Consider the following 23228-nt stretch of genomic DNA (forward strand, 5'->3'; position numbering starts at 1 on the left):
CTAAAAATGCATTTTTCCCTCCAGGGCCACAAATCCAAGTTCAAGATTCAATCACCCTTTCACTGCAAGTTTTGTTTACTTCCTCTTCAACTATTATCAACTGCCCCCTCTACTGACAACACACTTTTTGTCTCCTTGAAACTGTTCCGAACTTCTAGCTGGCATCCATCCCATCCCTAACCAAAATTTTTATCACTTGCATCCCACCCACCCTGCTGCAGTTAACTCACTCAATACCCTTGTCTTCATTGGCTTCCAGACCACCGATGCATCAAGCTTTAAATTCTCTAGCATGTTTCAAACCTTTCAAGATCCCCCTTAAATTTTAGTCTCAAGAGTTAGCCATCCCAGTGGATGGGCAGCAACAAAGATTGTTATACAAACCTATTATAGGATATTATTATATAGGCTGCTATGCTGCTTGTGTTTTCTGTGTTATATTAGCAAATTGCTTTGAGATTTTCTTAGGATATAAAGATGCAATGAAAACAATAAAAAAAATCCATTTGATCTTTACACATTTCTTGGAAAATGTCCAAAAAAGGGTAAAATGTAGTATTAATTGGGCTGTTTATCTTACTAAACCCCATTTGTTATGCAGCAATTCAGATCTTTTTGTTGTGCAAGAAGCAACTGTTAGGTACTGACAGGCTAGGCTATCATACACAACCAGTAAGAGGAACGTGCATAAGTACCGGCCAAATTACCACTTAAGCATGGAGAATAAGATCACAAAGTTAACTATCCTTGAAAGAGGCATATTTCACAACCAGCACAATACAAATGAAACAAATTCAAGTAACCTTGTAAAGACTGGATATAATTTGCATATAAATAAAAACATTTCCACCACCCATCGTTCAACAACATGCTGGATGGGGATAAAAGCCATTCTCCATTCAATGGACTGCCTGACTGCTGTTTGCCAAGACATGGGGATAAAGAACAATGAGCTGCTGGGCAATTTACTAGAAATCCTATTTACATTTCCGCTTCTATTAGCTAATTATTTTCAGTGCATTACTTTTTATCAGCTTTTTTGTTTTGGGAAAATGTGATATTGAAGTAGGCAAGCAGTATAATACAGAATGCTTCCACCCCTGGCAGCTACCTTAAACTTTACATTGGGTTCCTTTTTGTAAACATTAGCAATTTTTGCCCCAATCATTCATGTAGATATTGCAATAGCCACAACATTCCAGAGCCTAATGTATTCTAGGTGGAAGCAATGATTATGAACAAACACCTACTCTCATGATACCTCAAAATCTTGCAAGCACTTATATTGTTTGTTGCACTCTTCAACACGATTGTAAAGAACAATGTTTTCCCACTCACTAGTTTAGTTGGCTTCCAGTTAGAAACATCAATAGCTCATAACTGTTTACGCATAAATGCAAGGGTGTAGTTCCTCTCCACTAGTTACTATTTCCAGGTTTGTAATTGAGTTTTCCAGTATAGACAGTATTTTGCCTTAGTATTATTGTTCAGTTCCATATCAGGGGCCAATCCATTTCTAGAATTCCACTCTGTCCTGACCATATCAGCTAGAAACAGGCAAATTGAAGACCCAGGGATGATACATTTGGAATCTTCCAAGCATTATAAATAATGGCTAACACATTTTCAATCCCCTCATTCTTGTTTCTTTCGGTTTGCGATAAGCAGTGACCGGAAGACATTTCAACCTTATAGCTAGGGGCAACTGGCATGATCAAGAAAATCATATCTTGCAACATTGGGGATTTGGGCACAAGTCAATTTTGGACATAAATGCCTAGGTACCAGATCATTTGGTAAGACAGTTCTGATCTCAGTCACCAAATCATATCGCCCCATTACAGAATTTTCTCTTACTTCTTGGGAAGCAATTTCTTTATTTTACCAACTTAATCCATTTCTCTAACTAATTTCAGGAATTCAACAAAATTGCCATTCAAAATTCAAGTGGGAAAATTCATGTATTAAATAATACATCCCAAAATGTTGCAGTAACAATCCTTGAAACAGGTTGACTCCCAGAGGAGGTAAATTCCAGTTAAAATACTGGGTGCAGTCAAAACTCAGTACTTATTATACAGCGTCATACCATTAAGCTCCTCACTGAAGGAATCACCATGGAAGGAAGTTATAAATAGCACCTAAACAGAGGAAAAATGGCTTTAAAATACAATACACATGAATAGAATGAAAAATTATCACATTCTCATTGGTCTGACTTGAAATCGAAGCAGTCATCTTCTATTAAGAGTCAGTAGTTACTAAAATAGAAGATATTACTTGTAATTACCATGTAACAAGATGCATTATTGATCAGTGATTTGCAAGCTGCTTGCATCAGGCACAGATAAGCACAATGAAAGCCATGAAGTGTGCCCTACGTGGTACTGAACTACACTTTAGATCTTATCCATAGTTAGCAGAATCTGGGTTTTCACTCTATTTGGAGGAGAAAAAATGGGTCTTCAATTTGTGAAAAATCCTCTGGGTCCATATACACTTGGAACTAAGTACCAGTAATGCAGAATATAAATTCCATAAAAATCTAGCTGTCTACGGAAGAAAAAGTTAACCCATGTAAAAAAAAAGGGAAGTCTGAACCTAGCAATTAATAAAATGTCTAGATAAAGGGCAGGGAGCAAAAATTAGCAGCCTGCATTTTATGTTTGCTTCTCTGGAGCTATAAGCATTGGTTCCTTTACTTGAAGTCTACGTAATCAATAACTTTACCTATCATTTGCATTTATTCAGGTATTACAAGGTCTTTTAACAAAATGCAAGACCCATAGTTAATAATGAATATAAAGAGTGTGAGATTGGGCATCTTACCAAGAACCTCACTTCAACTGAAGGGCCAAGGTTAAAAGGGGGAAATGCCATTTTAAAATAGAATGCCATGGCTGCAAGAAAAGCAGGAAGGGGTGCACTACATTAGATACACAAGTCAGATGTCAATTGAACATTTTAATAGTGAAATGGAACTTTCAGCAGTAAGTGTCCCCAGGACGATGCTGTTCAAGGGACCACACCGTTTTTTTTAAAAAAGGCTCATTAGTCATGGCAGGGGCTGCCGATTTCTTGGTTGCATTTAAGTGAAGGACAGATGGACTCTGAAATGTTGTAACTCAATACCTTCACTAGATCTCATTTTTAGGATTATGGACAGAACCAATGTTGAAGCAACAAATGTTTCAATTGCATAGTACTGATTAAAGGCAAAAATAAGCACATCAACAGACAAGCATAAAGTTGGTAGGCTAATGAAAAAACTGAATCACAGCTTTGGCTTTCTAACCCAATTCCACAAACCTTTTCAAACCAGCAACACACTACACTGTATTTCAAGTGAATTGTTTCCATGTAGCAATTATACAGTTCATTATGCAAGTAATGACCAGTGTATTAAATAAACTCTAATCCTCTCAGGTGTGTAAATTGGTTTTGCTCACCACCCCCCCCCCCCGTAATGCCTTCTCATGTGTTATGAAATTTGATTAAAAATTGCAGGTTATCATAAAATTTGTATTTCAACTTACCTGTAACTGAGGCTTATTATTGAAAATATTTGAGATTTAATGCGACTGCAAGCAATGGCAGGAAAAGGAACTGGAAAACCTAGAAGCAATTGTAAATTGTGTGGAGGTGGGGGCAAAGAGGTACCTGATGGTGTGTCCATCAAATGTGTCAAATGATACAGGGGTGCAGAACACAACCCTAGTGTTCAATATTCAATCCATACATAACCGACCAATAAATAATTGAGTATTACGTTTGTTTCAACCATGTTTTCGACAAGCTAATTGATATTAGGGTGGGGTACGCTGGAGCATGTAGAAACATTTCCTACTACATTCAGGCAGCATACAGAGCCATTGCATTTTTGCAGCCAGACCCCTATCTCTACCACCCATTAGCAAATGTCAATCTCACTCCATCGTCAAAAGTATTTAATTAGACCACACTGCACCCATATGCACAATAAAACCAGGATGCCTTTTATCAGAATATTAGAGAAAAAAATATATTTCATCTTTTCAATTGGAACAGGAAACATATAAAGAGCAGGAGTGCACACAAGTGTACTGTTTCTCCACTTCTGCTAGCTCAAGAAATCCATCTTTCTCTTGGACCCTTTCCTGAGCTATGCATAAAGTATCTGGAAACACAAATTCATCTTTATACAAAGTGTGCAAATGAGAAACTCGTAGCGAGGCATGCCAGAACTCTAGTATAGAATATATTAAAATCAGAGGTCCCTTGTTCAACCTAGAGTCTTCGTTCAAATGTCACCTTCAAGTTCTGATTATCTTTTCACATAAAGTGCACTTGTCCAACAGAATAGAACCGTGAGCGGCTCAGGCCGAAAGCCAGTCAAACAAACTCCAGCTTTCCGTGCCCACTGTACATCCCCCAGTGAACCAGGGAGAGAAGCCGGTCGTTGCTGAGGTCAGAGTGCCTGACCTTATCACAGGTCATGCAGCAGTTCTCGTGGCCAGTCACCGGCACCACACACTCCAAGTCCAGCTTGGCCATCTGCCCCTTTTTGGAATGGTGCCCGTGGAAGCTATAATGCAAACGGGACAGCATCTGCCGCCGCTGGTCGTGGAGCCTCTTCTCACTGCGGAGCATTCGCAGGGCCAGCATGATCAGAAGCACCAAGATGAGGCCGCCAGCTATGGGCACCGCGATAACTGCGGCCCTGAACCAGAGTTCCTTGGAGGAATTGAGTTCCTGAACCCTTGTGATGAGGTTCTTGCTACTGGAGTCGTGATGGTATCGACTTCCCTGATCTGGAAAGAAGCAGAGCAGAAAGGCTAATGAGCAAAATTGGTAGATGCTTAAGCAGCAATTAAGAACATAATGCTAATTAAACGTCCATATTCAAAGTCTAACCTGCCATTATTGAGTGACTACCTCTTTTTGTTCTCATTTTGCATTACTTGTGTTCATGCATCACACATACTGCTGCCACAAAACTAATTTCATGACATGTGATGTTGTTTCTGATTCAATTAGACTTGCTAATACTCCAGAAATATTACAAAGTATAATGACAAACTACCCTAAAACATGAAAAACACTTTGTACCACCTGTTGTGCTATCAAAACTAAAAATTTTAGCTCAGTTTGCTGACCCAGAAGGGCAAAATACTTAACATGGAAAACCTTTTACTAGTCTGCTAATGTTAGTGCAGACATTTAATACCCCATTTCTGAAGATCCAGTTTGAATCTACCCACCCCCTCCCCATGTCTCTAATTACATTAACAAAATCAATACCAGCCATCCAAAGTCTTGGCTGTCATCACCTTATGGACCAGGCAGAGAAAGCTTTCTTACCAGAGATTTCACTCCGAGGATGGGAAAGCACATCTTGGAGCCCTCTATAATTGCACATGTCATCGTAACAGCACTCTAACATGGGCCAGATCCCCGTGTGGTTCCGTGATCCTTTGGCCTGGCAAATGTTGACTGTCGTTGAGATAGTGTCCAAGCAGCCATGAGTTAAAGGAGAGTTTGTATTCTGGGGATCCAGTAATCTTGAAAAACAGGCCAACAGTTCCGACTTGCACATATAACCCGTCGCCACACAATTCGGGGCATCACAGTAACATCGAATTTCACCTGAAAAGGAGAAACCAAGATTGATAACCTGTGATTAAAAGTTACAGCGGTCATACCCACACGCAGTCGCGTACTTATTTGCTACTACACACGTGAATGATGCCAGTTCGTTACTCTCAGGGCCACAATTAATCCAGCAAAGTCGAACTGCGACCCACAAGACCGCATTCACAATCGGGCATTAAATGTTCGCTGATCAGTGAAATGGTAGATTTTTTTTTTACTTAACAGCCCGAACCTTCCACTGGAAGAAAATAACTCTACACTAATGAGCACTTCATAAATAAAACAGGCTATTTTAAAGGTGAAAGCAAACAGGAATTAAAAAAAAGACGAGAAAAGGCTTCCTTCTTACAAGAAAGGAGCCGTGCAGCTTAATTAATGGTTTGTTTTTAAAAGACTATGCCTTTCAAGCTAAGAGGAAACGCACAATAGGTGAAACATGTCAGGATGCCTTTAAGTGTCTCGCCCTGGATTTACCTTTAGGGAACTTGCCTCTCCGCGATCAGACCAAAAAGTACTCCGACTCAAAAATGCACGTGCATTTCTCTTTTAAAAAAAACCTTTTAATAGCTTCCGCTGCTGAGATATTACTTTAAAACATACAGTGCGAGTTCTTTGTATGTAAAGAGTCTCGCCGCATTCGCCCGACAGCGATCAGATTTCAAGCAGCTTCCAGTCCATTGCTAAAGACCCCGAGGAGTCGCTGCTCGTAACAAGTCGGGTCTAATGGAAGGTAAAGGATCGACTGTGTAAAATTACTAATGTGGACGCAATTAGTTACGGTATAGTCCGAGCTACTGATCTTTAAATGGGTCGGAACGGAGAAACCCGCTCTGCTTCGAGTCTGTAACAGCCTGCAACCCTCACTTTAAGGTCTGCAAAACCTCATATCCAGCCGTTTATTCTCTATTCTCGCTGCAGATTTGATTTGCATTACTTTACAAGACTGCACTCCGCCAAAATGGCTGCAAGAGCCGCTTTTTAAAAAAAACAAGAAGAGGCTTTTGATGTGTATGTTAGGAGTGATGTTTGTGAACCCCTCATCATATCATTATCAGCCACATAGTTTCGCTATCGGTGACTTCACTTTAGCCTGAATCGCTCCCAGCCCATTGCTTTGATGGGGCCAGAAACCCAGCTGCTGACGACAGGGCCCTTATTTGGGTTAATTACAAGTTTCCACCTAAATAAATAACTGATACAATTATACTGCTCATCTTAACCTCCAGCGATGATTAGCATGTTTAAACGAGAGAACGGGACGGGGTTGGGTGGGGGTGGGGGAAACACAGACCATGGAAGATATTAAGGTTAAGTGCTGAAACTTGCATTTCCCATTCTCACCGTACAGTTTATTCAAACACTTAAAACATTCTTCGGGGACGGGAAGCAATCATTCTTCCACAAAAGCCAAGAACCAAACTGCTGCACTTTCAAAAAGTCTTTGCCTTTCAAAAGCCGCTGAAGGGTTTATATTGCAACCTTTTTAAGACGGCACCGTTCCTTTTCACAGTGCAGCCTTTAATGAATTTCTGCACGCTAACAAAAACATTTTGACAACCGCTTGCCCCTTAGGTCTACTTACATCAATGGAGGGCAATGAACTACCAAGAGATTGATACCCTTAATGGAAATCAGCGGGTTAGTATTAAAAATACTGACGAGACAGAAATCGGGAGGAGGGGTGGCGGCTGAAATTATATTTTTTTCCACGACCGGGAGAGCTTGATCTTATTATAGCGTTTACCCGGATTAATAAGTTTTGAATTCAGCAACAAAAGCCCGAGAAGCAAATTGACGTGAAGAGGGGTGGATAAAGATGTAACCAGGAGCTAGGATTCACCATGGCCCCGCTAGAAGGGAGGCAAGATCCCGTGCGAAAAGCCCTCACCCGGGTCAAAGTAAATTTATCAAAGTACATACATGTCACCAAATACCACCCAAAGATCCATTTCCTTACTGGCAATCGCAGTAAATACGATAAAAAATAATTACACCCCTTCTCCCCGGGACATTAGACTGGATCACCAGACACTGCGTGTAAACAGCCCTTTCCTGGGACATTGTACTGGGCCAACAGGCACTCCGTGTAGAACAGCCCCTTCCCCGGAATATTACACCGAGTTTGCTCACCTTTGGTCAAGAGGATCGCCATCGCGCACAGTTCCAGCTGTAGCCAAAGTGTGAGGAGATTTGGATGGCGATCCATTTAAATCAGGCTGAAACAAAATAAACGAGCGAAGCTGGTGGCCCCGATCCACTCTTAAAACAAGTGGTCTCTCCTGCCAATCCCTCCGCCCTCTTCGCTCGACCTGCTAGGATCCGTGACCGTACCCGCTTGCCCTCTCTGCTCGGCTGCTTCCAACACCAGCTCCCTGCAGAGCGGTGGGGGGGGGGGGGGGGGTGATAGCAGGAGCAACGTCAGTACTGTACTCAAACTCGCTCCACCACAGGTAAGTCAGAGCCTTTTAACAGCAGCGACAACAAGCGTAACGTCGCTCCAAAGATCCTGCTGGCGCTCGTTCTTCAGCCTTCCCACTCAATGCCCACCGCTCTTGATGGATATCCCGTTCCACGTCCCCCCTCCGCGCATGTAACCAATCAGAATTTAGCCACCCGCCCAGTTCTGAGGATTGATTGGCAACTCACTGTATCCAACAACCTCCTTAAGTTGACTGACAATGCAAGAAAGTTGTTCGGGAATCATCCCGCCCCTTAAGTCTCCAATGATTGGTTGCTGTTGTTTCCAAGGTAACGTTGTTGAAAACTAGTTGCCAAATGGATACCTTGGTATGTCAATCAGGGCTATCCGCAGGTCTATTGATGCTGCGGACTAAAATGTTGGGAATTTTCCAATATAAAGGTTAACAGTATTTCATTTCCTTTATCTAATCTCTTATCCCGCACACATTTATTTTAATGTTGAGAATTAACATTACGTCTATCTGCTCGCTCTACATTAAGAATATGCTGAAATTCACACTAGTTTAAGACAGCAAGATTTGTAATAAAATAAATGCTATCTTTGTCATAGAAAACTATATATGCCCATTGCTAAAGTAATTGTTATGTTTTTATGTGACGGTAACACGACTTCTTTAAAGCTGCGTATGCTGAAAATCCAACAAAATTATAAAATTTCTAGAACTAACACGTTAGGCAACATCTGTGGCAAAATTACTTACGCTCCATTTGTACACCTTATTGTAACAGAATGGAACAAATTTAACCATAATGTTGTGCAATATTTTGACTGCCTGATGGGGATACTTCGCGGAAGATATGAGGGATTGGTTTGTGTTTGAATACCCCTCTCTACACATCGTTGTCTTCCGATAGTTAATATACTAAGAGGGGGCATATCAGAGTCCACCATGTTTACGGGGAAATGGATTTCACGTCAAGCTTGGAAGGCAAAGAAAGCGCGTGTTTGTGTGTAACAGAGGAGAGGCTGCAGACAGTTAAGTTAAATTAGCAATCAAAAGGCACCCGGCGCCACCGAGACGACAGAGGGAGCGACTGACAGTCAATTATCAGCCCCCAAACAATACGATGCAAACACCGTCGATTGTGATCAGTATCAAACGAGTGGAATATTGTCAGTGATATGTTAATTACTTTGTTGGTTATACGGTCTGAGGCCATCAAAAGCCAGAGCTCTCAGACCTATTGCATTTGATATCTCCGCTTTGAAACGAAACAATAGAGCAAAGAGCTTAATGAACTGTGCGTGACATTTAGCGAATTCGCATAAAACGTTCCACACACCCAAAAAATTACATTCACAAATTTCCAGCTGATGCTTTTCCCGCCCCCTCCAAAATAAAACAATTCAGGTGCTTACTGGCGAAATCTTTTTACCTTCGCTCGTTTCCCTAAGTGGGGGAAGTATGTCATTGGCACCGTGAATGTGGAGATTTGGTTTGCTTTTTATGAATAACGAATACGTTTTGAAATAAACAATATGCAGAATTATTAAGATTCCACTTAGCTGCACCTTATTTCAGACTTGTGGTTCAGGCTTCTCAGAAATACATTTTTGTGTTTCGCTCCGACAAACATAATATTCACAAACGGCCTGACTCCTCCACTCAAACCAAGCGAGTTAACCCCTTGAAAGCCAAACCAACTCCCATTGCATTAGTAGCAGAACGATGCAAGTATACAATCGACAAAAAATTCAAATGTTACGGGATTTGACGTAAGATTGTTGACCTAAACTGTACCTTTCTTAACAGATGCCGCCTGACTTATGTATTTCCAGTACGTTTTATAAAATAAGTAAGATTTGATCCAAGTTTTAAAAAAGGCCATTTTCTACAAACTTTTACTGCAAGGACGAATAAGCAGCTGATCCCAGCTACCGGCAGTTCTATATAACAAGTCCCGATTTCTGATTGCAATGACTGAAACACATTATAATCCTGGATAACTCAAGAGTTTCTGTACAGTCTTCTACTTTGCTGATCTGTTGGTAATAACGCATGAAAGGACTGTGAAGTAACTTTGATTTCATTTGCTGTGGATAAAAAATATTTATCCTATTTGAGGCGTAAACGCGTGAAATAAAATTCTTCTGTCTATGTAACGTGACTGCATTCGAGTTTAAAATTAAGGTCTCGCATGCCTCCTGCGTTGGGAGCTGGTCTGGGAATGTGCTATATTTTGCATAGAGTCGAGATTGTGTCCGTTGATGGGACGATAGAGATACCCGAACAATGAAGTGGGAAAGGCACTCGGTCTCAGGGATGCCTCAGGGGAATGCAGGAACTGGATAGGCAGCAATTATTTTAATTGTAGGTAATGACGTTCAGGCGCCAGTTGAGTATCTGTTTTGCATCAAGCCCCAGAGACCCTCAAACCAGTAATGTTGCCGTGTCACAGTGTCGCTTAAAAATCATCAGGCAATATTCTCAAAATTAATTATTAATTCATTTATAAGGAGACTGGACGCGGGGCTGTAAGAAGCAGAGATCTGTGAAACTAGACCAGCAAAACTCCGATTTAATGCGCTTCTATCTAGTTTTTAAAATGGTAATTTAGGTTTTCTTTTCATTTTCTTTCTTTTTAAGTTAAAATTGGCCTGAAAGAGAAAAAAATAAGAATAATTACTGAACTACAACGTAAATTAGTTTCAGATTCTAGGGTCCATGCAAATATATGGTTTCAGGATCATTAGATGAATGACTTTAAAACGCTAATACTTTTTATCAAGTAGAATTAATTAGGTGTAAACGACATTTCAAGAACATTCCTGTTTACTTTTTGGCACATTTCGACTTCTTCCTCAGCTTCAAACTGGACCTACTTGTGATCCACTAATTCATGGATTATCGCTGCTTTCCCTTTGTTACTTAATCTATACTTATCTCTGCATCCTACTGTTTAAAGCAAAACTTCCCAGGTATTTATAAAATTAATTAGTGATTATTTTACAAGAGCTCTCTGGAGTGTTAATATTTCCTTCCAAGATGTCAACAGATCTTGGATTTGAGCTGACATTAAAAGAGTGTGAGGCTGTTAATCAACATCGCCTTAATTCCTCAAGGGAGTGTGGTAACCCTGCACACCATTAAGGTATCATTTTGATTCCTTTTATGATCTGGTACCTTATTGTCTACCTGCACTGACTTCCAGCATCTGCAGAATCTCTGGTGTGCCTGCTAGTCTGTATTTTGCTACTGTTTCACCTCAAGGTGTTTTTGTAATGAAGTGATCTGTATGGGCAGCGTACAGAGCAATAACCTCAGTATATGTGACAATAACAAACAAACTTACTCATTTGCACAAAACCACACTAAATAAAATGTCTTCTGTCTGCATGTGATCATATCCCCTTGTACCTTGCATATTCACTTATCTGCCTAAAAGCCTCTTAAATGCCAGTATCATACTCCACCACCATCTTCGGCCGTCTGTCCAGGCACCACAACCTCCTATATTTAAAAAAAAACTCATCCCACCTGTCTCCTTTAAGCATCCCCCCTACCCCCACATAAATGCATATCCTCTAGTGCCTGGTACTTCTATTATGGGGAAAAGATTCTGACTATTTACCCTATTAATGTCTCTCCTTGCAATGACTTTATAAACTTTGATGAGGTCTCCCCTCCGTCTCAGACACTCCAGAGAAAACAACCCTGTTTTTTTCAGCCTTTTCTGATAGCCCATGCCCTCTAATCCAGGAAGCACACTGGTAAACTTTTTCTTCTGCACCTTTTCCAAAGCCTCCAGATCTATCCTGCATTAGGGCAATCAGAATTGTACATATACCTCTCTGGACACGCCCCCCCCCCCCCCCCCCCCCACTGACTGCTCCTGTGGCTCCTCCCACAGACCCCGGTATAAAGGCGATTGGAGACACTGCCCCGGCCTCAGTCTCCAGGATGTAGTGTGGTGGTCATTTGCTGCTTGTTCTTTCTTCCAGCCAATAAAAGCCGATATCTCGCCTCACGTCTCCGAGAGTTATTGATGGTGCATCATGTGCACAGCACTCCAAGTGTGGTCTGACTAGTTTTATGTAGCTGCAGCATGATTTCCTTATTCTTACACCCAATGTCCCAACCAATGAAGGTAAAGGGCCTTCTTCACCAACCTACCTACTTGCATGGTCACTTTCTAGGACCCTGCGATCCCTCTGTACATAAATCCTACCATTCACTGTATGTTTTCCCCTTACATTTGATTTCCCAAAGTGGAACATCTCACTCTTCCCTGAATTTAGCTCCATCGGCCATTTCTCTACCCATATCTGTAGCTTATCTCTATCCTGCTGTATCCTTTGACAACCTCCATCACTGTTTACACCATCACCAATCTTTGTGTCATCTGCAAGTTTAAAAATCCGCCCATCTACACTTTCATCCAAGTCATATATATATATAACAAAACAACAGAACACAGATTTCTGTGGAACACCACTAGTCATGGACTCCAGCCATTACTACTCTTCCATTACTACTCTGTGTCTTCCATAGGCAAGACAGTTCTGAATCCAAACTGCCCAAGTAACCATTGATCCCATGCATCTTAATCTGGATCAGCCTACCATGAGGGACCTTGTCAAATGCCTTATGAAAGTCCAAGAAGACAACATCTACTGCAATTCCCTCATCAATCACATTTGTCACCTCCTCAATAACTCGAGTTTGTAAGACATGACCTGCTCTGCATAAAGCCGACTGTCCCTAATCAGACTAAGCTTTCCCAAACGTGCAAGTATTTTGTCCTTAAGCACCCTCTCCAATAGCTTCCCTACCACTGGGGTGAGCTACAATTGTTGTATGATAGTTTCCTTAGATTAGATTATTTCAATTATTCACTTGTATCCATTGCTTGCTCTCCATCAGAACACTTCCAATCAGTGGTCTTTTTTAATCCATATTAATGCAAAGAAAAATGTCTGCTAGTACATTTTAATAAAAAAATATATTTTGGAAATGAAAAGAAAACATAGTATCTGATCATTACAGGGCAAGGCCATCTTTGATACCATCACTTATTACCCCAGAGAAGCTGGTGACCACTGGAGACTGTGTGCTTGAATTGTACCAGACGTTTTTCTCTCAGTGGTTTGGTCTTCTTCAACTCATGTGATTTTCTGTCTATCTGAGAGAGTAGTTGAGATGTTAGTTCAATATTTCATTGAAAGATCACATTCCTGACTGTGTTTTATTCCTTCAGTCAGGCACATAATTCAGGAACTGTGTTTTCAATCCAAGCCGTGCACTATCCAGACGTGGATGATCCCATGTGCCCGCTGCCTTGTGGCCTGAGCTGAAATTGGAGCAGTATGTGAAGAGTTGTGCACCGCTTTTGAAGGTGGTACTCCAATAGCCTGTCCTAGTCCAATCACATAAATGCAATGCCTAGAGTGGACAATCAGCACTTCTACTTCTCACAAAGTAAGGAAATTCAGCGTGTCCCTGTTTACCTTCATTTTTTACAGCTGCACCATAGAGAGCATCCTATTCAGATGCATCCTATGGCAACTGCTCTGCCCAAGACCACAAGAAACTGGGGGCACAGTTCAGCACATCATGGAAACCAATCTCCCCTCAACAACTCTGTCTGCACTTGCTGCATAATCAAAGGCTCCTTTCACCATGGGCGTAATATCTTCTCACCTCTTCCATTAGACAGAAGATACAAAAGCTTGAAAATACAGTACACACCACTGGGCTCAAAGAGAATTTTCATCCTGTTGTTAAAAAACTCTTGAACAGACATCTTGTTCAAGATAGATGAACTCCTGACCTCACAATCTATCTCATCGAGGGCCTTATACTTTATTGTCTACATGAACTTCCCGTTAACCTGCACTGCTCTTTCTCTGCAACCGAATTTAGAATACTATGTTCTGCATTCTGTTATTACTTCTTCCTCGGTACTACCTCAATGCTTTGAAAATGACTTGTGTGGATCACATGTAAATGAAGTACTTCACTATTTCCTGGTACATGTGACAATATTAAAACAATGACTAATTACCAATGTGGCCGTGTGCACCACTGGTCGAGGTACAGTCACTCTCGGCAACTTCCCTGTTCCTTGATCATTCACACCCATGTGGTCTGAAAATCTTTGAACCAGATTTATCAAAGCAATGGGTAGAGGCAAGTATGGGTCAGGCCTTTAATTGTGAAAGGTAGGTGGAAGGGCAGAGAGTGTTGAGGAAGCAACTATTGGTACAACTTAGTAGTGTTGGCGTGTGGTTAAGGTGTTCATCTAGTGATCTGAAGGTCGCTAGTTCGAGCCTTAGTTTAGGCTGCGTGTTGTGTCCTTGAGCAAGGCACTTAACCACACATTGCTCTGCGACGACACCGGTGCCAAGCTGTATGGGTCCTAATGCCCTTCCCTTGGACAACATCGGTTGCGTGGGCAACTGCAAGTCTTCCATTAAAAAAACCTTGCCCAGGCTTGCCTTGGAAACTTCCTAGTGTAAGGTGCAAACCCATGGCCTGTCAAGACTAACGGAGGCCTACACAAAGGTTAAAGGCAGAAAGCCTGGGATTGAGAAGGATAATAAATCAGCTGTGGAGTGCCAGAGCAGACTCGATGGGCCAGATGGCCTAATTTTGTTCCTGTTCCTTGATCCTTGTTCCTTTCCTTGATTAAAAAGTTGTTTGCTATGAAATGTCTAAATCTTACATTTTTACTCTTCTAATTTAAACACGTTGTTGACTCCAATGTGTGTTGTATGACATCATAGGGTTTAGAAGGGTGCCACATAAATGCAATGCTTTTAAAATTCTTTATAGCTTTCTGTCACCATAATCCTCCAGTCAAAAGAATAACTTGAGGGCATGCAAAGACATGAATGATTGGCAACAAAGGCCCGTGAAATTGTTGTTGTGTAGAGAATGAATAAAAAGGAGCCATCTTACAGCACTGACCAACAGTATGTTACTTCCCCAGTGATGACTGTATAAACGTAAAACAAATTGGATTGTACATTTAAGTGAAAGTTGTAGTGGTACAGAGAAACAAAGTAAAGTAACCATTATTAAAAAAGCCTTCATTTTGCCTTTCAAACCATAGTATACAGTATTACCAAATGCATTACAATTAACAAAGTACAGTCGGCCCTCCTTATCCGTGAGGGATTGGTTCCAGGACCCCTCGCAAATACCAAAATTCACAGATGCACAAGTCCCTTATTCAATCTGTCTCAATGCAGTGGACCTTAGGACCCAGCGGAACCCAAGACCTTATTTAACCTGTCTCAGTGCTGTAGGACCCAGCGGCAGAGATCTGAATCCGCAGTGTTTCTGTTCACGAAAATAATCACGATAACAATTGAAAATAAAGTGGAAATAATAAAGCGATTGGAAAGAGGTGAAACGCCATCAGTCATTGGAAAAGCGTTAGGCTACGTCGGTCAACAATCGGAACAATGTTAAAGGATAAAGTGAGAAAGGCCCTTCCCCGATGAAAGCTACAATTATTACTAAGCAACACAGTGGTTCAATTATTGGGTTTTGGGTTTTTGATCCTCCACATCAACCCGGCACGGTGGAGAGTGCACTCCATAGCGATCTGTCACTAGATCAAACTCGGGAACTTCCCAAGCCTGGTGCTGAAACATACGTCCTTAAGTGTTTTATATAGATAGATAGATACTTTATTCATCCCCATGGGGAAATTCAACTTTTTTTTCCAATGTCCCATAAAAAAAATATGCATAGAAAGGTAAAATATATACTATATACGAATGCAAACGCTTGACTAACTGACGCTAAATAATACCGGATGTACCTGTTCCGACTTGCTTAGTAAGAGAAATTCAGATTTTTTCAATCCCAATCCATGATAACCCACGCACATCCTCCCGTATACTTTAAATCGTCTCTAGATTACTTATAATACCTAATACAATGTAAATGCTATGTAAAATAGTTGTTATACTGCATTGTTTAGGGAATCATGACAAGAAAAAAAGTCTGTACATGCTCGAACAAGTGCTGGAAGAGCACTTCCGGGTTTTTGCGATTCACGGTTGGTTGAATTCGCAGATGCGGAATTCGCGGATAAGGAGGGCCGACTGTACTCTGAGAATTGTTGTCGCTGTTGCAATGCAGAAGCTAATTTGCACGCAGCAAACTCGCAAATAGCGATGTGACAATGGTCAAGTAATCAATTATAGTGGTTCTTGACCTCAGGAGATCCCAAAATGCATAAGAACCAATAAAGTGATTTTGTGATGTACAGAAAGTACAGCTACTATTTTTTTTGTGTGTAGGAAGTTCCCATAAATAGCAATATGATGATCTATTGTCATAATGAAGATTGAGAGACTGATGTTAATCCTGAGAGAACAGCAGAAGATACCCCTGTTATGTCTTGTATACACCTGAAGAAGTAGATGGAACCTCAATCCACTGCCTCATTGGAAGGGAAACACTTAACACTCCTTCAGCACCGCACTAGAATGTCAGCCCAAGTTATACAGTATGTTCGTGTCCCTGTTTAATCCGTGATCTACTAAATCTGATCCCAATGAACAGTAATTGAACCAAGCAATTAATAAGAATCAGCACAAATAAACAGGGAACTTTCAGGAATAATCCTGAAAAGAAAAGATACAAATTAATTAATAAAATGGACTATTACTAATAACAGGAGAACCTGAAGCTAATAGCCAGGTCCATTTTTATATTGGAGCAAGGCAATGGTAGAGCAGGAATAGGAGAAGGTAAATTGATCTCTACATCTCCCCTGCTAGTCAGTAAGATCATACTGACACATTCTTCGCCTCAACAATTGTGGGCATGTGATGTTGGCACTAGAATGTGTGGCAACATTTGCAGGCTGCCCCCAGCACATCTTTAGGTGTGTCCGTTTTTAATGCAAACAACATATTTCACTGTATGTTTCCATGTACCTATGAGAAATAAAACTGTATCTGAATCAGAACACCATTTCCCAGTCCCTCTGCATTTCCCCTTATTCTCTATCACTCTCTGTCTTGGATATATTCAATGGTTCTGCCTCCACAGCTCCATGGAGTTGAAAATTCCAAAGATGCATAATCTTCTGAAGGAAGAAATTCCTCTTCATTTCTATTAAATTGTGCAATCCCTTATTCTGAAACTATCTCCTCTGTCTCTTCATGCATCCTTTAGCGGAAGCATCCTCTTGGCATACACCCTGTCAATCTCCTCATAAGTATAAAGAATAATTTGCTTTCCCATTCAGCCTTTCAAAGTTGATAACCTCACTTATCCCTGTTATACCTCAACTGCTTTTTTGCCCATGCACTCACCTATCAATATCTCTTAGTAAGTCCCTTGTGCCTTCCATACAATTTCCAAATTCACCTGTCTCTGTCTAATTAGCAGATCTGGCCAGGGCACACTTGATCTTTTCATTCGTTATTCAGTAGCTGAAACCCCAACAATAATCTCCATGGCACCCCAGTAACTCCTGTTTGGCAATCCAAAAGATGATCCATTCACCGTGACTCACTGTTTTATGTTAGTTAGCCAATTCCTTATATGTGCATACAACCCCCAACCCTGCATGTTCTTATCTTGTGTAATAACCTATAGTAAGACACCTTATGGAAAATCTCCTGGAAATCCAGTATGGATCCCCGGTGAATGAAGTCCTGTTGGAATGACAACTGACTTTGTTGGGAATTAAGGTGGTAATATATATATGAACACTCTTTAAAAATGTGCAGTTAAGGCTGTGGGTAGTTAATGTGAAGCTTTTAAGCAAAGTAACCTAGGGATAAAACAAAACAATGTTTATGAGATTATGAGAGCCAGACAGTGCCTTGAAAAAGTATTCAGTCCCAACCCTTTGTTCACATAAATGAGTACTGCAACCAGGGATTTTAATCAATTAAACTGAGAATCTTTATTTGTGATTTATATGCTCTTTCTTTCTCAGCAGAGCCAAAAAACAGGGAACATTTTAAAGCATGAAAAACTAAAACTTTGAGAACTGCAATGTCAGCAGTTCAAGAGTACTCATCTCCCTTTGCTCAGTACTTAGCTGAACCATCTCCTGCTGATATTACAGCCAGTATTCTTTTTGGATACGTCTCTATTAGCTTTGCACAACATGATGGAGCAGGATTTGTCCATTCCTTCTTGCAAAATTGCTCAAGCTGTGTTAAGTTAGTTGGGGAGCGGTAGTGGACAGCACCCTTGAGATCTTGCCAGAGATGTTTGATCAGGTTAAGGTCAGGACTCTGACTGGGCCACTCAAGGATATCAATTTTCTTCATTTGAAGCCACTCCATCATTGTCCTGGCCGTGTGTTTCGGGTCATTGTTCTGGCCGTGTGTTTTGGGTCATTGTCCTGGCCGTGTGTTTCGGGTCATTGTCCTGGCCGTGTGTTTCGGGTCGTTGTCCTGGCCGTGTGTTTCGGGTCATTGTCCTGGCCGTGTGTTTTGGGTCGTTGTTCTGGCCGTGTGTTTCGGGTCGTTGTCCTGGCCGTGTGTTTCGGGTCGTTGTCCTGGCCGTGTGTTTCGGGTCGTTGTCCTGGCCGTGTGTTTTGGGTCATTGTCCTGCTGCATGGTGAACTGTCCAGCCCCGCACCACAGTTTAAGTCTTTTGGCAGAGGTTAGCATGTTTGTATCCAGGATCTGTCTGATTAGCAGCATTCATCTCCCCATCAATCCTGACCACATTTCCAGTCCTTGCTGCTGGTAAGCAGCCCCATAGCATGACGCTACCTTACTTTACAGTAGGGATGGTGTTACCTTGCTGATGTGCAGAATTAGATTTACAGCACATGTACTGCTTAGTATTGAAGCCAAATGTGTTCCATTTTACAAATGTAGTTTCATCTGACCATAGGACCTTCTTCCACGTGTTTACAGTACCTTCAAAGTGACACTTCGCAAAGTCTTTTGAGACAAGGATATGTTATCTTAGTGGTGCATGTGTCATAAATCTAACAATTACTTTATTACTAATAATTATTGATTGTAATACTCATTTATATGAACAAAGGGTTGGGGGCCGAATACTTTTTCAAGGCACTGTAGATACCATAGATAGAGAGTTCTTATTTTCTCCATAGTCGCAATGTCTAACAGTAAAAGACCATGCATTTAAGATGAGAGGGGCTAAGTGCTAAACAGATGTGTGAAACAAATTCTTTAAAAGAGTGATAGGTTCCTGGAAGTAAATATGGTAGAGGGGTTTAAGAAGCTCTTAGAAAAGCACATGAATATGCAGAGGATGGAGGGATATGGACAGTAGAGGCAGATGTGATTAATTTAGTTATCTGTTTAATTACTGGGTTCATTTTTTTAGCAGAATATTTGGGCTGAAGGGCCAGTCCCAGTGCTGTACTGTTCACTGTTCTACATATCAGAAATATACAGCAGCTGATCAGTGCCCGTAAAAAGATTTACTTTTCAATCCAAAGGTGAACTAATCTAGTCTCTTTACAGATGTGGATTGATATATCAGTATTTCTAGCACTGCTCATATTTCAGATTTCCAGCATGTAAAGTTCTTTCTATTTAATTCTTGCTGAGCGAATTTATCGATCAGGAAGAGGAAGCCTGGGTTAGGACCAATGAGTTGAAATATGCCAATGCACTGAAAATTATTTAAGTGTCAGAATGTAGGATGGACTGATTGGTGAGAGCACACCTATAACCATTATCTGCGTGACAAGGTGCGAGTATATTAAATAAGACGTTTCATGTATCTGGATAATAAGATCCTGTAGAAATATCTGCATGTTCTCTGAGCATCTGAAAATGGTAATCATGGCTCAGGACCTAGGGTGTTGGCCACTACTCAAGTGGATGGAGGACTGAGGTGGAATAAATGGTTTGAATTTCTTTTTAAATGAAGATACAAGTTCCCTGAAAATTTCAATAACCGTTGTTTGTCCATTGTTGAAATTTAAGAGACTACTAGACAGGTATATGGAGGAATTTAAGGTGGGGGGTTATATGGGAGGCAGGGTTTATGGGTCAGCACAACATTGTGGGCCGAAGGGTCTATACTGTGCTGTACTGTTCTATGTTCTATGTTAAAGAAGGTCCAGTTGAGTTTTATTTTGTATACAGGCTTTTCAATACCTGGCTTTTATTTGAGAGTTTGTAGACAGCCCACCCAAAGCCAAACTGTCCATTTAACATTGAACAGTCCTGAGTTGTATTTCCCACTTCTAAATAGATCCTTAGAACCGTTCACTTAACCTCAGTTTAGGACAGACTCATCACATCTTTGTATGACGGGTGCTCTGGCCAAGACCACGGGGAACTGCAAAGAGTCGTGGTAAAAGTACATTACGTCACAAAAGCCACCCTCCCCTCCATGGATTCTGTCTATATTTCAAACAGCCTTTATAAAGCAGTCAACATAATCAGGTACCCCTCCCCTCCCACCCAGGACACACTCTCTTCTCCCTCCTCCCATCAGGCAGAGGATGCAACACCCTGAAAGCACACACTACCAGGCCCAGGAACAGCTTCCAGCCCACTGTTATAACATTATTGAATAGCCCCCTTGTATAAGATGGACTGTTGGCCACACAATCTGTGCTATCATGGCCTTGAACCTTATTGCCTGTCTCCGTTGTACTTTCTCTAACTGTAATATCTTGTTCTTGTTCTGTATTTTGTTCTTGCTTTTCACTAGTACTAACTCAATGTGATGCAATGACCTTGACGGATGGCATGCAAAACAAAGTTTTTCACTGTACATCAGTACATGTGACAATAATGAACCAAATTACCTATTGAATTAGAGGCTAATAATTGAAGCCTCACAGCACTTTGAATCTGTAGTTTAATAAATGCTGTGTGTTTGCACTGATTTTATATTTGGCTCTTTAAAATTGAGGAAAAAGGTTCTGAAGTGCTAAATATATCTTTGTTGTTAAATATGTTTTAGCAACTATTAAAGAAAGATTTAGGGGAGAGAGATTGATAGGACTGCTGAGAACTGACATACTGTATATTCTATGCACTAAATATCTTCCTTGGTATCATAGGGAAATGTGAAATAGTTCAGGATAACATGGTTTAATTATGGAAAACTGACCTGAATCCCAATCGGAAAAATGTGCAATAAATCTAAATTAGACTGAAAAAAACAGCAATTGGTGAGGACAATCAGTAGGTCATTCGGTTTCCATCAAGGGAGACCCAGGGAAGAACAGAGAATGGACACATTCCCCTCAGTTACAGCAAAAATACCAATCCCAGCAAAAGTATATCAGAGTTGGAATCATTCCTTATATCTGTGACCATCTTTTGGATATTCACAGCAGATATGCTTGATTCAGTATCCTAAAGGGGTTGGCTGTGACTAATTATAAAAATCAGGGATCTGGCCAATTTACCCCTTACTCGCGTAAGAACACTGAGGCCAGCAATGTGTTATCTGATTGTTGCAGCATTTAACTCTGTATCACCTTAAGGTTTAACAACGATTTCTCCCACTGCTGTCCGGTTCTTAAGCCAACCCGAAAATCCTAATTCTACTTTGGACTACACATCCCTCAACAGCACTAATGCTGCTACGTTTATTATAGTTAATTTTGTATAATTTATGTTAATTTAAGCTTACACAGTTTATGTTGCCATATTTGTAATGTACTGTGCTATTGCTACAAAAATCTAATTTTCATGGCATTTATACCAACCATGTATTCTCATGAGAATAAACTTGAATTTGAAAAAAAATCATAGAGTAGTTCTGGGGCATCTTGTTTCCATAAGACTCATTTTCACACTGGTGTCAAATAGAGAATAATTGAGCTGTTACGGGAATTGTGTAATTGGGTGTACTTTTGTTGCAGATTCTGTTAAACAACATACAGAAGGATCTTGAGGTGCCATTGCTTAGCTCCCTGAAAGTGGCAACGCAAAGAAATGGGTTGGTAAAGAAGGCAAAATTCATGTTTGCTCTTATCAGTCAGGGCATTGAAGATCGGAATTGGGAAGTCACATTGCAGCTATATAAAAATTTGGTTAGGCCACGTTTGGAGTATAATGGGCACTTCTGGTCCCCTTATTGGAGAAAGGATGTGGAGGCTTTGGAGAGGATGTAAAAGAGGTTCACCAGGATATCACCCGGATTAGAGAGTATTAGTTATAAGGAGAAATTGGACAAACTTGTGTTGTTTTCTCCGGAGTGTCAGAGGCTGAAGGACAAATTGATAAATGTGTATAAAATTGTGAAAGGCATGGATAGATTCTTTTTTATTCCCAGGCTGGATATGTCAAATGCTATTCGGCAGCCCAATCAGTGGTGGGAGCAGTACGGAGATGAGTAAGTAAAAGTACAGAAGGATTAAGCAGAGCGGCCATTGTTGGGAGTGGGCCAGAGTTGAGAGAGGGAGCGTCAGGCTTTGGCTCAAAGGAGGTTTTGGCTCGGAAGAGGCATTGGCTCTGGGTAAGTTGTCCAGGTAAGTTTCTGTTAAGCTTCCCTTTTTTTCTTACTGCGTCAGGGGTACTTAGTGTAGCTTCAATGGTCATGTGTGTTCTGGATGTTGGAGTTCTGGGAGACCCTGAGTCTCCCAGGGAACCACTATCTGCCTGAAGTGCATCCGGCTGCAGTTCCTTGAAGACCGCGTTAGGGATTTGGAGCAGCAGCTGGATAACCTTCAGCTTGTACGGGAGAGTGAGGAGATCATCGATCACAGTTACAGGGAAATAGTCACCCCTAGATTGCAGGAAGCAGGTAGCTGGGTGTCCTACAGGAGAAGGAATGGGAAGGTGAATAGGCAGTTAGCACAGAGCACCCCCTCCCATGGCCATTCCCCTCAATAATAAGTATACCGCTTTGGATACTGTTGTGGGGGATGGTCTTCCAGGGGAATGCCACGGAGACCGGGTTACTGGCTCTGAGCATGGGTCCCTGGTGCAGAAAGAAAAGGGAGAGAAGAGGGGAGCGACAGTGATAGGGGACTAATAGTCAGAGGAACAGACAGGACATTCTGTGGACTTGAACGTGACATCTGAATGGTATGTTGCCTCCCAGGTCAGAGACATCGCAGATCGCGTCCACAACATTTTGGAAAGGGAGGGAGAGCAGCCAGATGTCTTGGTACATATTGGTACCAATGATATAGGAAGGAAAAGCAAAGAGGTCCTGAAGAGAGAATTTAGAGTGCTA

The 23228-nt window shown here is 41.2% G+C and overlaps 1 protein-coding gene across 1 annotated transcript; it reads right to left on the reverse strand.

Moving 5' to 3' along the window:
• Positions 1 to 4005: 4005 nt before the first annotated feature.
• bambia (BMP and activin membrane-bound inhibitor (Xenopus laevis) homolog a) lies at positions 4006 to 8172 on the reverse strand. Its single transcript, XM_073054748.1, has 3 exons — positions 7762 to 8172; positions 5341 to 5625; positions 4006 to 4790 (listed from the first exon to the last, which is right to left on the reverse strand). The coding sequence occupies exons 1-3, from the start codon at positions 7835 to 7837 to the stop codon at positions 4372 to 4374; spliced, it is 780 nt and encodes a 259-aa protein (XP_072910849.1). The 5' UTR covers positions 7838 to 8172; the 3' UTR covers positions 4006 to 4371.
• Positions 8173 to 23228: the final 15056 nt, after the last annotated feature.

The sequence above is a fragment of the Hemitrygon akajei genome, chromosome 8 (genome assembly GCF_048418815.1).
Source record: "Hemitrygon akajei chromosome 8, sHemAka1.3, whole genome shotgun sequence".
Taxonomy (NCBI): Eukaryota; Metazoa; Chordata; class Chondrichthyes; order Myliobatiformes; family Dasyatidae; genus Hemitrygon; species Hemitrygon akajei.

What these genes read in the sequence shown, in the direction of transcription:
- bambia (XM_073054748.1), bottom strand. Translation starts at nt 7,837, where the DNA reads ATGGATCGCCATCCAAATCTCCTCACACTTTGGCTACAGCTGGAACTG. An exon ending in GGCGATCCTCTTGACCAAAG is followed by an intron (nt 5,626 to 7,761) that starts GTGAGCAAACTC and finishes TCTCCTTTTCAG; the next exon opens with GTGAAATTCGATGTTACTGT. An exon ending in TCCTCGGAGTGAAATCTCTG is followed by an intron (nt 4,791 to 5,340) that starts GTAAGAAAGCTT and finishes GCTTCTTTCCAG; the next exon opens with ATCAGGGAAGTCGATACCAT.